General features: G+C 40.7%; 1 protein-coding gene across 4 annotated transcripts in view; it reads right to left on the bottom strand.

Moving 5' to 3' along the window:
* Positions 1-16,746, bottom strand: part of STAT3 (signal transducer and activator of transcription 3) — a 70,439-nt gene that overhangs the window by 23,943 nt on the left and 29,750 nt on the right. For all 4 annotated transcript variants that reach the window (XM_065910778.1, XM_065910775.1, XM_065910777.1 and 1 more), the window contains exons 2-4: positions 6,906-7,056; positions 4,716-4,860; positions 3,995-4,093 (exon numbers count right to left, since the gene is read on the bottom strand). In XM_065910778.1, coding sequence (XP_065766850.1) covers positions 3,995-4,093; positions 4,716-4,860; positions 6,906-7,033 — 372 coding nt within the window. In that variant the 5' untranslated portion in view covers positions 7,034-7,056. The remainder of the gene's footprint in view (positions 1-3,994; positions 4,094-4,715; positions 4,861-6,905; positions 7,057-16,746) is intronic.

The following is a 16,746-nucleotide window of genomic DNA, read 5'->3' as shown; positions in this document are numbered from 1 at the left end:
TTGGCACGCAGCATGGTCTTAGTTGTGGCATGCTGGATCTTTTTGTTGATGAACACGAACACCCAGTTGCAGTATGTGGGATCTACTGCCCTGATCAGGGGTTGAACTCAGGCCCCCTGCATTGGGAGCTTGGAGTCTTAGTCACTGGACCACCAGGGAAGTCCCTGTTTTGTCTTTGAAAAGAAAAAATATATATATTGCACACTCATGTTCACAGCAGCATCCCTCACAATAGCCAAAAGGTAGAAGCTGCCCAAGTGTCCACTGACACTTGGATAAAGATGAATGGATAAACACAATGTGATATAACCACACAATGAATAGTATTCATCCTTTGAAAGGAAGAGAATTCTGGATAAACATGCTACAACACGGAGAAACCTTAACAGTGTTATGCTAAGAGAAATAAACCAGTCAAAAAAGGCACACACTGTATGTTACCACTTAAATGAGGTACCTAGGAGAGTCAAATTCACAGAGACGTCACTTTGCCAACAAAGGACCGTTTAGTCAAAGCTGTGGTTATTCCAGTAGTCATGCAGGGATGTGAGAGTTGGACCATAAAGAAGGTTTAGTGCCAAAGAATTGATGCTTTTGAACTGTGGTGCTGGAGAAGACTCTTGAGAGCCCCTTGGACAGCAAGGAGATCAAACCAGTTAACCCTAAAGGAAGTCAACCCTGAATTGGAAGGACTGATGATGATGCTCCAATACTTTGGCTACCTGATGTGAAGAGCCAACTTGTTGGAAAAGACCTTGATGCTGGGAAAGATTGAAGGCAGGAGGAGAAGAGGGCAACAGAGGATGAGACAGCTGGATGGTATCACCAACTCCATGGACATGAGTTTGAGCAAATTCCGGGAGACAGAGAAAGACACAGAAGCCTGGCATGCTGCAGTCCATGGAGTCGTAAAGAGTCAGACATGACTTAGCAACTGGACAACAACAACAAAGAACGGTCAAATTCATAGAGACAGAAAGTAGAATGGTGATGCCAGGGGGAATAAGAAGTTATTGTTTAATAAGTATAGAAATTTGCAAGATGAACAAATTTCTGGAGAAGTACACCATGTGATGCACTTAACACTAATGGAACTGTATATTTTAAAAGGGTTAAAAAGATACATTTCATTGTGTGTATGCTACCACAGTTTTTTTTAAAGAAGGGAAAAAGAAAAAAAAAATTCCCCGATTAGAGGTTATTAAAGAAAACACCTCAGGGGAATTTCCTGGTAGTCCAGTAGTTAGGACTCTGTGCTTTCTCTGCAGAAGGTGTGGGTTCAATCCCTGGTTGAGGAAATAAAATCCCACAGGCAGCGTGGCCAAAAAAACCAATCAATCAGCCAAATAAACAAAAGAACCCTCAGGGAAAAGAAGAAAGTCTCCTATAGCCAACAGTATCAATGCTTTGGTACATATCTTTTTGGGGCTTCCCAGGTAGCTCAGTGGTAAAGAATCTATCTGTCAATGGAGGAGAGGCGGGTTTGTTCCCTGGGTCAGGATGATCTCCTAGAGAAAGAAATGGCAACACATTCCAGTTTTCTTGCCTAGGAAATCGCATGGACAGAGGAACCTGGCGGGGCTACAGTCCATGGGGTTATAAAAGAGTCGGACATGACTTAGCGACCAAACAATAATAACAAATGTATCCTTCCAGACATTTTTTCACACATTATGCATATCATATCATTTGTTTTTCCTGTTATGAAGCTGATCTTCCATTACATCTGCATGCAATGAAACGTTATTGCTACTATTTACAAGAGAACTACTGATTCTTAAAATATTTACCTTGAACACAACCACTTTTCTGAACTCTTGTTAGTTCCAATAGTTGTGTTGTTTTATCTCATTCAAAGTTTGTCTCTTACTTTCCAACATTTACACTCCCTTTTTCTGTCTTATTACATTGGCTTGATCTTTCAGAAAAATATCAGTGGCAAGAGGTACCCTCAATCTTGTAACTATTTTAACAATATTACTTTAGTGTTTCACCATTGTGTATCACATTTCTGACAAATTTTCTTTTTTTTTGTTAATTTCTTTACTTTTAAAAATCTAGAATGGACACTAAATTTTGTCATCTAACAAAAATACAATTTTTCTTCTTTAATTTATTAATTTAATGAATTACATTAACAGACTCCCTAAAAAATCCTAACCATTTAAAATTTACATTCTCTTAGGTCTTGATGTTAGCATTATTTCAAGCTCATAAATCAGTTTTTTTTTTTTTTTCTTCCAAAGTTGTTTTATTTATTTATTTATTTTTTAATTTTATTTTATTAGTTGGAGGCCAATTACTTCACAACATTTCAGTGGGTTTTGTCATACATTGACACGAATCAGCCATTGAGTTACACGTATTCCCCATCCCGATCCCCCCTCCCACCTCCCTCTCCACCCGACTCCTCTGGGTCCTCCCAGTGCACCAGGCCCGAGCACTCGTCTCATGCATCCCACCTGGGCTAGTGATCTGATTCACCATAGATAATATACATGCTGTATAAATCAGTTTTATTTACACTGTAGTTTAGGTCTTGATATTAGCATTATTTCAATCTCATCTCTTTTTCCCCTGCACTTTGGAGGAGTTAAATGATAATGGAACAATTTGTACCACAAAGGTTTGTTAAAACTTCTAAACATCTGGCCTATTAGCTTTTTTGTTGGGATACAGGGTGTAATTTTTTTAAGTCTTTTTCAATATATTCTTATGGTTAAATCAAGTTTTTTCACGTTTTTAAATATATTTTAATAATTTGTATATCTTTCATTAGCTTCCCAGGTGGTGCTAGTGGTAAAGAACCCACCTCCAATGAAGGAGGCATAGGAGAGAATTCGAACCCTGGGTCAGGATGATTCCCTGGAGTGGGGCATACCAACCGACGCTAGTACCCTTGCCTGGAAAACCCACTGCATTATAAAGTTGTTTGATTTTCTGTTTCAGACCACAACCTCCTCTAGAGCAGGGTGTCATAATAACTAGCACATAGGAGGACACACATAGATATATAATAGATTAGATGATCTAGAGAGATGGATATGACTATCATATATCAATATGTGGTCCCTCAACGGGCCTGTAGGGTCATATACTCTCTATTCCCTGAGTTAACTGTATCTCTCGCTCTAGGGGGGTTATTCTCAAACTTAACCACAAAGAGAAATACATATGAACCTGAATGACTCAATCTCAAACCACCCCCAAGGTGGCTCTCAAGAATAGCACATTGTCATTCCTCCTGGTGCAAGTGTGAACTGTTACAGCATTTGGGGAAAGCAACCCAGAACTATCTATAAAATTTTATATATTTTACATACACACACACACATACCCCTTGATCTAACAATCCCATGCCTAGAAATCTGTAGAAGAGAAAACAGCATAAATATATTAAGATATATAGGGAGGCACTGAGCTAGTGTTTTTAGTGGAGGAGAAAAGAAAACCAGAATGAAATGAAGTCTATTGAAGGGACAATAATAAATTATAGCAAATATGTACTACAGAATATTACGCACCAAATAAAGTGAGTTAGCTTTAAACTACTTGACTTAGAAGGATTTACATGATGTAATTAAACAAAAGAATGCAAGATGTGGAGAAGCAAACCAATTTAAATATAATGTGTGTGTGTGTGTTTTCTATAGTTTATAGGAGCCTGGAGACAGTTATGAAAGGATATATTCCAGACTAATAATGTTGGTTTTCCTGGGAAGAGAAAATGGACAGAGGAGCGAGTGACCTTTCAGCTCTTCTTAAAACTTTCTTCCTTGTAATTTTCTGTAATGATTTATTACTTAAAGTCTTTCTTAAAAAGGAGAATGCATTCTCTATGCTGAGAAAGTTATTTTTTTTTTGAGAAAGTTATTTTTACAGTACAAAACAAAACCCCCAAACACCCACTACTACGGAGGTCAAAAAGCAAGGACATCTTCGTTCACACAAAGGAAGCACATGTCAACAGCGCTTGTTTCTTCCCAGGCCTCACCTGGGCTGCAGTGGCTGCAGTTTGGAGGAGGCGGGACTCTTCCCACAGGCAACGGGCCACAATTCGGGCAATCTCCATTGGCTTCTCAAGGTATCTGCTCTGTAAGTGGGGAGACAAAGAATGAAAAGCAGCAGCAGACTCAGGAGATGTGGACCGAACTTTGCTAACTTATTTTTAGTATATGTGCTGCCGAAGCAAGCACCGAACTTTGCTAACTTAAAGTTAACTTCCTCGTAAACTAGGGAAAGTGTTAACATTTACTACATGGACCACAGAGCATCAGAGCCTGGCTACAGTCAGTAGGAGATGAAGTGACGAAGAGAAGAAGAAAGGCAGTCACGATGAGCAGTACTGCAGTGACAGTAGGCTTGGTTGTCTGTCTTTGGACAGTGAGTTATCCTGGTCTTACGGGGGGTGACTGACTTTGTCAAGGAGTATCCAACTATGGTGTCCAAGCCTTTGACACTGAAAAGTAAGAGAGCCATCTTCCTAGTCATCTGAACTTGTAACTTGTTAGCATACTAACATAATTAACATAAAAATCACATTATTATTTCAATGAACCAATGAAGTAAATTTCAAGCAATAATACTCAAAGGGCTGGTAATTTCTCCTTGGATTTAAAGTACAAGATAGGTTATTAGTTAGCCTAGTGAGAAAAGAAACATTTTCCGGAAAGAAAGCTAAAACCCTCCTCTGCAGGTTCAGTTTCTCATCACACCTGAAGGAACTGCTTGATTCTTCGCAAATTGTGCTGATAGAGAACGTTGGACTCTTGCAGGAAGCGGCTATACTGCTGGTCAATTTCTCCCAAGAGATTATGAAACACCAAAGTCGCGTGTGATTCTTTGCTGGCTGCATATGCCCTAAAAAAAGGAAGATAAAGATAAAGAATGATTCTGAAACCTACACACACACACACGCTCATACATGCACAGGCACGCACTCGAAATCACCATCAAGAAGGAGGGAAAAACAAGGCAAATCTGATGCTTTAACCCACTCACCATTTTAGATGCATCTTACTCAGCAATCATAAATGTCACTGATTTTAAAATTACCAGCAATTATTTTGGATACTATTAGCGACTGTCATGGGAGAAGGCAATGGCACCCCACTCCATTCCAGTACTCTTGCCTGGAAAATCCCATGGATGGAGGAGCCTGGTAGGCTGCAGTCCATGGGGTCGCGAAGAGTTGGACACGACTGAGGGACTTCACTTTCACTTTTCACTTTTATGCATTGGAGAAGGAAATGGCAATCCACTCCAGTGTTCTTGCCTGGAGAATCCCAGGGACAGCGGAGCCTGGTGGGCTGCCATTTATGGGGTCACACAGAGTTGGGACACGATTGAAGTGACTTAGCAGCAGCAACTGTCATAATTCTATATTTATCAAATTTTGAATGATCAGATATGCTGTTTTCCTTTAAATTCTCAGTCAACTCTACGGTCAGATTTTCAGTACAAATAACCAATCCTAGGTTCAGTTCAGTTCAGTTCAGTCGCTCAGTCATGCCCGACTCTTTGCAACCCCATGAACCGCAGCACGCCAGGCCTCCCTGTCCATCACCAACTCCCGGAGTCCACCCAAACCCATGTCTATCGAGTCGATGATGCCATCAACCATCTATCTTTCAGGTTAGGATGGCCTATTTCCAACATCTCTGAATCACTTCCCTGTTTCCTCACCAAATTCTGGAAAAACTAGGTCAGGGGCCTGAATTAAACCAAAATTAAAAGCTGGATCTGAATATATTAAAGTGAAGGAAAGAGTTGCTGGGATTCTATACCATTATCTCCTCTACGACCAAGTGTTAGTCTCTCAGTCGTGTCCAACTTTTGTGATCCCATGGACTGTAGCCTGACAGACTCCTCTGTCCATGGAACTCTCCAGGCTAGAATACTGGAATGGGTTGCCATTTCCTTCTCCAGGGGATCTTCCTGACCCAGGGTTACAAACCCAGGTCTCCTGCATTGCAGTTGGTTTCTTTACCATCTAAGCCACCAGGGAATCCCTATCTCCTCTATGAATGAGTCTGTTTCTCTGACTCTGTATCTCTTTTCTTTAATGAAAAGGAATCAGAAGTACAAACCCAAACCTTTTTTAATCCACGACAAAATTATCATTCAGATTAAAAAAAACACACACACATCTGTAGCATGTCCCTGAAGCGTCAGAACATGCAGAGAATCTCATCAAGCAAATGAAATTAAAATGGGCTTCCCTGGTGGCTCAGATGGTAGAGAATCTGCCTGGAATGTGGGAGGCTTGAGTTCAACCCCTGGGTCGGGAAGATTCCCTAGAGAAGGGAATGGCAACCCACTCCAGTATTCTTGCCTGGAGAATCCCATGGACAGATAAGCCTGGCGGGCTATAGCCCATGTGGTCACAGAGTCAGACACGATTGAACCAGTAACACTTTTTACTTTCAATTTCAAAACATCTTGCAAAGAACTGACTCATTAGAAAAGACCCTGATGCTGTGAAAGATTGAAGGCAGAAAGGGAAGAAAGCAAGGATAAGAGAGGGTGAGATGGTTGGATGGCATCACTGACTCAATGGACATGAGTTTGAGTAAACTCTGGGGAGTTGGTGATGGACAGGGAGGCTTGGGGTGCTGCAGTCCATGGGGTCGCAAACAGTTGGACACGGCTGAGCGACTGAACTGAACTGAACCATCAAGGAGGATGCTTCGGTGTGCCAAAAGACAGCTGTCCAGATGCCCTTCTAACGTAAGAGTGTTTTTCAGGACTAAAATGACCCCTACTTTCCAATCTCTTTTGCCCTGTCACCTGCAACTATAAGCTTTAAGATGAAATAGTAAGCAAAGAGTTAAGTTAGAGCAGATCATGTCTCTTGACTCAAACTAAAACCTAGCAATTTGGGGAGTTTCTTGAGAAGGACTTACCAATCTTGACTCTCGATCCAAGGGGCCAGAAACTGCCGCAGCTCCATGGGGAAGCTGTCACTGTACAGCTGATGGAGCTGCTCCAAGTACCGTGTGTCCAGCTGCTGGAGCTGATTCCATTGGGCCATGCTGCTGGAATCAGGGGTCACAACTGTAAACCAAAGGTTCATATGGTCACTACCAGCCCCAGGAAGAGGAAACGATCTATCTAACATAGGGATCAGGTCTGTGATTAGGGATAAAAGGTGCTGTGGAAAGGCTTTCACTTGCTCCACTCGGTTTAGAACAATACATATGCATTCAAATCTCTATCCCCGGGGCCACATCACAGCTTCTTTCTTCTAAACCAAGATGACAATGTGGGCATGATGCCAAGTTCCAGAACCCATTATCTCCCAGAGGTATGTGAAGTTGAGAAACTACTTCACTTCCAGATTTCATTTCTTTTTCTTATTAAACAGAGATCATAATTCCCAGCTCTCTGGGCTACTGAAATAATATTTCTAGAGCATCCGGCTGTGCTCAGCACACAATAGATGCTCAACAGATATGAGTTCCTTTCTTTCCACTTGGCACTCCTTTCAGGAGGACTTGGAGGTATGAATACAGTAAACCTGAACTAAGACCAAAACATGGGATGTGGGTGTTCAGGGAGGACAGAGAGCTAATTCTAAGAATACGGATTTAGAAACTACCACACTGTTAATTGGTTATATTCCAATATAAAATAAAAAGTTAAAAAAGACTACAGGTTTAAACCTATAAGCAAGGATCTGCCTGGGGTTCTCCCATTCAAAAAAGAGTAATTTTGTTTTTAAAATTTCTCAGACTGGGATGAGAAAGAAGAGAAGCTAAGGACAAGACATTCGAGTTGTCCCCAGGTTCATGAACACCCCAGAGAAATGTTCAAGAAGGAGAAGGCAAGCCAGTTAACCACCTTAAATCCTCTTTCTGAATAGCCTGGGTCATTGAAATAGAAATAGAGACAAAATAATCTTAAGAACTGGGCTTCCCTGGTGGCTCAGATGGTAAAGAATCAGCCTGCAATGCAGGAGATCTGGGTTTGACCCCTGGGTTGGGAAGATTCCCTGGAGAAGGGAACGGCTAGCCACTCCAGTATTCTTGCCTGGAGAATTCCAAGGACAGAGAAGCCTGGCGGGCTACAGTCCATGGGGTTGCAAAAAGTTGGACACGACTGAGCGACTAACATAACAACAATCTCAAGAAGCTGTAAAGGATAACTACAAGCAGTAGCCAAAGACTAAGGTATGTATAGACCAGAGTATATTCACATGGTTCTCTGGGACAGTGAGAACATATACTGAGAGACAGAATATACACAAACACATATATAGAGTGTTTGATTTCTTAGAGAAGGCATGAAGAAGCACCTAATTACTAGTCCTTTCATAAAAAGAGCTGGGCGGGACTTCACTAGTGGGCCAGTGGTTAAGGGTCCGCCTGCCAATGCAGTGGACACGGGTTCAATCTCTGGTCTAGGAAGATTCCACATGCCAAGGAGCAACTCAAGCCGAACAAACCCAAATTATAGAATTCCAGAGTTGTGCTGCTGTTCTCCTCCCCTCTTTTGGGGGGTCAGACGCAGCAGACCCCCTTGCTACTACAAAGATAATGTCAATGGATCAAGCTTCCAAGCATATATTCAGGAGAGCGGAGGCTGGCCCCACCCAGCAGTCTTTACATTGAACAAATAACTATCTAAGGCAGCATTATCCAATGAAATGTAATGCAAGCCACATCAGTTCAGTTCAGTCGCTCAGTCGTGTCCAACTCTTTGCGACCCCATGAATCGCAGCACGCCAGGCCTCCCTGTCCATCACCAACTCCCGGAGTCCACTCAAACACATGTCCATTGAGTCGGTGATGACATCCAGCCATATCATCCTCTGTCATCCCCTTCTCCTCCCCTAATCCTTCCCAGCATTAGGGTCTTTTCCAATGAGTCAACTCTTTGCATCAGGTGGCCAAAGTACTGGAGTTTCAGCTTCAGCATCAGTTCTTCCAGTGAACAGCCAGAACTGATCTCCTCTAGGATGGACCACATAGGTGATCTTAAATATTCTAGAGACCATATTTTAAAAAGTAAAAAGAAACAGGTAAAATTAACTTTAAAAATACATGTTCCTTTACCTAAGACATCCAAAATGTTAGCACCTTAACGTGTGATCATACAAAAATTATTCATGAGATACATTACATTCTTCTTTTCATACCAAGTTTTCTAAATCCAGTGTGTACTTTACACTTACACCACAGATCTAAGGTATTTCCCCGCTCAAGTACCGAAGGCTTAAGTTCCACTGGTGAAAACTTTGGTAAAGCAAAGAAATGAGAATGTCAGAATGAGTTACTTGCCCCAACCAGGCTAATTCTTTTTAATAAATAAGCTAAATCTTCCAACAATGTTAGAGGGGAATAAGTTAATTTTTCTCTCTGCTTAGATTTAAAAAAAAAAAAAACAAACACAACAATATCTGAGGCATGTCTCAAACAGTTTCAGCTACCACTCCTTGGCAGTCACCCCCACCTGCCACCCCCACCCCCCACCCAAGCATTGCTCACCCCCAAGACTAACCTGTCACAGTACCAGTGCAATGCTACCTGGGCAGTAGTACGTGTGTGCTAAACAGTGAGGAAGCGCATGCTACTGCTGAAGCATTGTGACCATGCTGAAGTTTACTCTCAATAGGAAATCAAAGGCCTACAACCACTATGGACAACAGTATGCAGGTTCCCTAAAAAACTAAAAACAGAACTATCATATGATCCAGTAATCTCACTCCTGGCCACATACCCGGAGAAAATCTTGACTTCAAAAAGATACACACACCCCAATGTTCACTGCTGCACTCTTTACAATAGCCAAGACATGGAAGCAACCTAAATGTCCATCAAGAGAGGAATGGATAAAGAAAATGTGGCATTTGTGTGTGATATGCGCGTGCACACACACACAATGGAATACAACTCAGCCATAAAATGGATGAAATAATGTCATTTGCAGCAACATGGAGGGACCTAGAGATTACCATACCAAGTGAAGTAAGTCAGACAGAAAAGACAACTGACATCACTCATGTGGAATTTACCTTTAAAACAATGATACAATGAGCTTATTTACAAAACAGAAAGACTCACAGATTTCAAAAACAAACATACGGTTACCAAAGAGTAAATGCAGATGAGAGGGATAAATTAGAGTTTATGATTAACACACACACACTACTATATATAAAACAGATAACCAACAAGAACCTACAGTATAGCACAGGGAACTCTACTCAATATTCTGTAATAACCTATATGGGAAAAGGATCTGAAAAAGAATGAATATATGTATATGTATAACTGAATCATTGAGCTGAAACTAACACAAAGTTGTAAGTCAATTATAATCCAATAAAATTTTAAAAAGAAAAAAAAAAAAAAACGGCCATTAGAAATCAGCCATTAGAACCCTCTTAAAATATTCACATTAGAACCAAGTTAAAGGCAAGCCTGCCTCCTAGGCTAAAAGCATCAGGACTTGCCTCATGTTTCTCAGGACATGAGTCACATAGAAATCTGTGTAATATGCAGATGACACCACCCTTACGACAGAAAGTGAAGAAGAACTAAAGAGCCTCTTGAAGAAAGTGAAAGAGGAGAGTGAAAAAGTTGGCATAAAGCCCAACATTCAGAAAACTAAGATCATGGCATCCAGTCCCATCACTTCATGGCAAATAGATGGGGAAACAGTGGAAACAGTGGCTGATTATTTTTTTGGGCTCCAAAATCACTGCACATGGTGACTGCAGCCATGAAATTATAAGACGCTTACTCCTTGGAAGGAAAGTTATGACCAACCTAGATAGCATATTAAAAAGCAGAGACATTACTTTGTCAACAGAGGTCCATCTAGTCAAGGCTACGGTTTTTCCAGTAGTCATGTATGTGAGAGTTGGACTACAAAGAAAGCTGAGCGCAGAAGAATTGATGCTTTTGAACTGTGGTGTTGGAGAAGACTCTTGAGAGTCCCTTGGACTCCAAGGAGATCCACCCAGTCCATCCTAAAGGAGATCAGTCCTGGGTATTCATTGGAGGGACTGATGTTGAAGCTGAAACTCCAATATTTTAGCCACCTGATATGAAGAGATGACTCATTTCAAAAAACCCTGATGTTGGGAAAGATTGAAGGCAGGAGGAGAAGGGGATGACAGAGGATGAAATGGTTGGATGGCATCACTGACTCAATGGACATGAGTTTAGGTAGACTTTGGGAGTTGGTGATGGACAGGGAGACCTGGTGTGCTGTGGTTCATGGTGTCGCCAAGAGTCGGACATGACTGACAGACTGAACTGAACTGTGTAATATGCCAATTCATGCAGATTCTGTCTCATGTGAATGTACAAAACTGTAGATCTACATAATTCAATACAGTAGTCAGTAGCTGTATGTGGTTACTGAGCAATTGAAAATGTGGCTCATTTCAAACCAGATAGGCTGTAAAATACACACTGAATTTTGAAGACTCAGTACAAAAATAAAAGTAAAATATCTCATTAATATAGAAATGTTAATATTCTAGATATACTGGATTAAGTTTTACTATCTATCTTTTTTTTTTTCTTTTTGGTTTCTCCGCATGGCTTGCAGGTTCTTAGTTCCCAGATCAAACCCAAGCTCCCTACCCTCCTACACTGTTGGTGGGAATGCAAACTAGTACAGCCTCTATGGAGAACAGTGTGAAGATTTCTTAAAAAACTGGAAATTAAAAAAAAAAAAAAAAACTGGAAATAGAATTGCCATATGACCCAGCAATACCACTTCTGGGCATACACACTGAGGAAACCAGATCTGAAAGAGACACATGCACCCCAATGTTCATCGCAGCACTGTTTATAATAGCCAGGACATGGAAGCAACCTAGATGTCCATCAGCAGATGAATGGATAAGGAAGCTGTGGTACATACACACCACGGAATATTACTCAGCCATTAAAAAGAATACATTTGAATCAGTTCTAATGAGATGGATGAAACTGGAGCCCATTATACAGAGTGAAGTAAGTCAGAAAGATAAAGACCAATACAGTATACTAACGCATATATATGGAGTTTAGAAAGAGGGTAACGATAACTCTTTATGCAAACAGAAAAAGAGACACAGATGTACAGAACAGACTTTTGGACTCTGTGGGAGAAGGCGAGGATGGGATGTTTCGAGACAACAGCATTGAAACATGTATATTATCAAGGGTGAAAGAGATCACCAGCCCAGGTGGGATGCATGAGACAAGTGCTCGGGGCTGGTGCACTGGGAAGACCCAGAGGGATCAGGTGGAGAGGGAGGTGGGAGGGAGGATCGGGATGGGGAATACATGTAAATCCATGGCTGATTCATGTCAGTGTATGACAAAAACCACTACAATATTGTAAAGTAATTAGCCTCCAACTAATAAAAATAAATGGAAAACAAGCAAACAAACAAACCCAAGCTTCCTGCAGTGAAAGCGCTGAGTCCTAACCATGGGACCACCAGGGAAGTCCCTAAGTAAAATACACCATTAAGATGAATTTTATCTATTTCTTCTTACTTCTTTTACTGTGGCTACTAGAAATTTTAACACTACATATGTGACTTGTATTTTATTTTTGCTGGACACTACAAATTATGTAGCAGATTATGTAATCCAAAAGCTGTGGTTCTAATAAAGTACTTAAAGAAACAGACACCTTTTCATAATAAACTCCCATGTTATAAGTTAATTAAAACACAGACTAACTGCTGATCATGGATACAAATACAGAGCCATTACAGTTTGATCCTTGAAGGTCCAAATTAAAACTATGAAGCAGCATCCCACTATCCCTGCTCACTTCTGGATTAACCATGGAGTCATGGGCTTCCCTGATGGCTCTGACAATAAAGAATCTGCCTGCAGTGCAGGAGACTGGGGTTTGATCTCTGAGTCAGGAAGATCCCCTGAGGAAGGGAATGGCTACCCACTCCAATATTCCTGCCTGGAGAATTCCATGGACAGAGGAAGAGAATGGCTACCCACTCCAATATTCCTGCCTGGAGAATTCCATGGACAAAGGAAGGAGACTGGCAAGTTACAGTCCATGGGGTCACAAAGAGTCAGAGGTAACTAACAGTTTCACTTTTTCACTTTCATGCCTAAATAGAATAGTTGCATTTTCAAACTCTTACACCATTAAAAAATTACAAATTGTTGAAAGTTTGCCGATTCATTTCTAACTGATTACTCAGAGGGTTTTTGTTGCTGTTGTTGTTTGGGTTTTAGTTAGTGCTCAGTTCAGTTCAGTTCAATTGCTCAATCATGTCCGACTCTTTGCGACCCCACAGACCACAGCCAGGCCTCCCTGTCCATCACCAATTCCCGGAGTTTACCCAAACTCATGTCTATTGAATCAGCAATGCCATCCAACCATCTCATCCTCTGTTGTCCCCTTCTCCTGCCTTCAATCTTTCCCAGCATCAGGGTTTTTTCAAATGAGTCAGCTCTTCGCATCAGATGGCCAAAGTACTGGAGTTTCAGCTTCAACATCAGTCCTTCTAATGAATATTCAAGACTGATTTCCTTTAGGATGGACTGGTTGGATTTCCTTGTGGTCCAAGGGACTCTCAAGAGTTTTCTCCAATACCACAGTTCAAAAGCATCAATTCACTGGCGCTCAGCTTTCTTTACAGTCCAACTCTCACATTCATACATGACTACTGGAAAAACCATAGCCTTGACTAGACGGACCTTTGTTGGCAAAGTAATGTCTCTGCTTTTAATATGCTATCTAGGTTGGTCATAACTTTCCTTCCAAGGAGCAAGCGTCTTTTAATTTCATGGCTGCAGTCACCATCTGCAGTGATTTTAGTTGGTGCTAGTTAGTACAATAATTGGGCTATTTCTTAAACCAGACACGAGCTAACAATATTTCATTTTCTATAAAATTAAAAGACCAAAAATGACTAATGTTATGTTCTATGTCTCAGTCTAATCACTGCAGGTAATACTGTATTAGCTCTCTTATATTAAAAAAAAAAAAATCATTCTAAATGAAAGCCAAAGAACAGGTAGTATTTTCCAGAAAATGGGCAAAGGGTCAAACAGTGATTTCCTTACCAGCTGCTTAGCTAACCATATTTAACTAACAGGAGCCATAGGCCAACTGTTCTTCATAAGAACTGTGGATCCTCAACAGATCATTAGCCGGGACTTTCCTGGCGGTTCAGTGGTTAAGAATCTGCCTTCTAATGCAGGGGACTTGGGTTTGAGCCCTGGGTCAACTGAGCCATGAGCTGCAACTAGAGAGAAGCCCACACACCTCAGGAAGATTCCCACGTGCTGTAACTAAGACCTGATGCAGTCAAAGAAATATTACATAAAGAGAGAGCTCGTTAGCCAAATTGTCTAGGAAAACCATTGCCATTTGTGGTAACTGTCTTAACTGCAAAAAAGTTTTTTCAACTCCACTTTATTTCACAATCTCAATTCTGGTTTATCATATTGCAAATTAATCTGAAGGACTTCACTAAATTCTAACTAAAGTATTTCTTATCTATGGAATGATTCTAATTCTAAATGTGACTTAAAAACCACTTTCACTGAACTCTGAATCAGAGAGAAAAATCTGTACAACAAAGTGAGTGTCTAGCACTACTCCGGGCAGAGGAGAGAAGGCAATTCATTTCATACAGTGGCTGGTTTAGGGCAATACATTCTCTTAATTCTCTTCAGGTGTGTTTTTAAAAAAAAAAAAAAATTAATTATTTGGCTGTGCTGGGTCTCAGTTGTGGCACAAGGGATCTTTAGTTGCAGGGGCATGTGGGGTCTAGTTCCCTGGCCAGGAATCAAACCCAGGCCCCCCTGCACTGACAGCATTGAATCTTAGCCGTGGGACCACCAGGAAAGTCCATCTCCAGGACTTTACTCTGTTTAAGGTTCACATATAGCAAATGTTAGCAGATAAAGGAAAGGTAAGTTTGATCCTGTTTTCTACAACTGAAGAGAAAAGAACAATAAAAATGAAACAGCAAGTCACCAAAGACTTTTTGGACTTTTCAGAACAGGAATTTCTCAGCCTCTTGGGGATAATTTACCAACAACAAGTCAAAAGGCAAACAACTATTGTCTAATGGGGAACTTATTACTGTAAAGATCGCTGAAAAGATTCATCCACTAAGTCACAGTTTTCATTTACGTACTTCAATCTATAGAAACCAAGGGATGTATTGAGAACCACAAGTCAAGACCACTTACAAAAGGCTTCATTACATCATTCCATAAAATATGTTTTTAAAATTAACACCTGTTCTTTGCATCCATGCACCAGTGGATTTACGACAAGTGGTGAGTGAGTCAGGGTGAAAGTGAGGAGTGGGAGGAAAACCAGGTGTCTACAAACATCCAGAACAGAAAGAGATCTAAAGATAGTTTCTGTTCCATCTTGCAGTGCGTCACAAGATTTTTCTTTGGGTGTTAGCCACACTCTGTATTAGAAATACCTACCTTTAAAACAACGTATTTATTCATACTTGTATTTTATCTGTTGTCTACACTAAGCTCCTCTTTGCTGTCAGAAAAGGCCCAGTGACTAAGGCAACCCAAGTAAAAAGTAACATGTAAATTCTGCTAAGGTCTACAGAAACCAGTCCTTTTGAGAAGACATTTTTATAAGACTATAAAAGTAATCATGTTGTGACTTTCCTGGCAGACCAGTAGTTAAGACTCTATACTTTCAATGCGGGCAGCATGGGTTCGACCTCTGACTGGGGAACTAAGATTCCACATACTGCATGGTGTGGCCAAAAAAATAAAATAAAAATAAAATAATTCAAAATAAGTACACATCCAAATATGTGATTTCATTGCTTACAAATCCAAACAGTTCCTTTATAAAGATTAAGACTAGATGTTTGGGGGGAGGTGGGAGGGGGGATCGGGATGGGGAATACATGTAAATCCATGGCTAATTCAAGTCAATGTATGACAAAAACCACTACAATATTGTAAAGTAATTAGCCTCCAACTAATAAAAATAAATGAAAAAAAAAAAATTAAGACTAGATGTTTGGGGACTTCCCCAGTAGCACAGTGGATAAGAATCTGCCTGCCAATGCAAAAAACATGGGTTCGATCCCTGATTCGGGAAGATTCCATATGCTGCAGAGCAACGAAGCCTATGTGTCTTAATTACCAAGCCTGCGCTCTACAGCCTGGGAACTGAAACTGCTGAGCCTGTGTGTTGCAACTACTGAAGCCCGTGAGCCCTAGAGCCCGTGCTCTGCAACGAGCAGTCCAAGCATCGCAACGAACAGTAGCCCCCACTTGCTATAACTAGAGAAAGCCCGTGAGCAGCAACAAAGACCCAGCACAACCAAAAATAATAATTAATTTTTTTAAAAAAAGACTAGATATTTGCCTTCCCAATAAGATGTCTATACAGACACCCAGTTTTAGCTTCCTAAAAGGACAAAATATTAAACACTTGAGTGACCAATCTGGACTAACCTCACTGTAATAATAAAATATATTCAGTTACAGTTAATAACAAAATATATTTGTTTTAAAATGAGAAACCAACATGTCCTTGCAAAAAAAAAAAATGGACATTGAGATATAAGAGAATTTGAATTATAGTTCCCTAGTAATGTGGGCAAAACTGACTATAAGAAAGAAGTACTCAATTACTGGGGAGTAGAGCTTGGAGAAGTGAGGGAAAGAACAGTTTTAATGACACTCTGAAGCACACACAACCCCCTCAAATTCTACTATCCCTCATTCTTCCTATCCAACTTTATTTATCTTGGCTGTGCTGGGC

This window comes from Muntiacus reevesi, chromosome 18, assembly GCF_963930625.1.
Source record: "Muntiacus reevesi chromosome 18, mMunRee1.1, whole genome shotgun sequence".
NCBI classification, from domain to species: Eukaryota; Metazoa; Chordata; class Mammalia; order Artiodactyla; family Cervidae; genus Muntiacus; species Muntiacus reevesi.
This window is presented reverse-complemented; position numbering and strand designations above follow the sequence as displayed.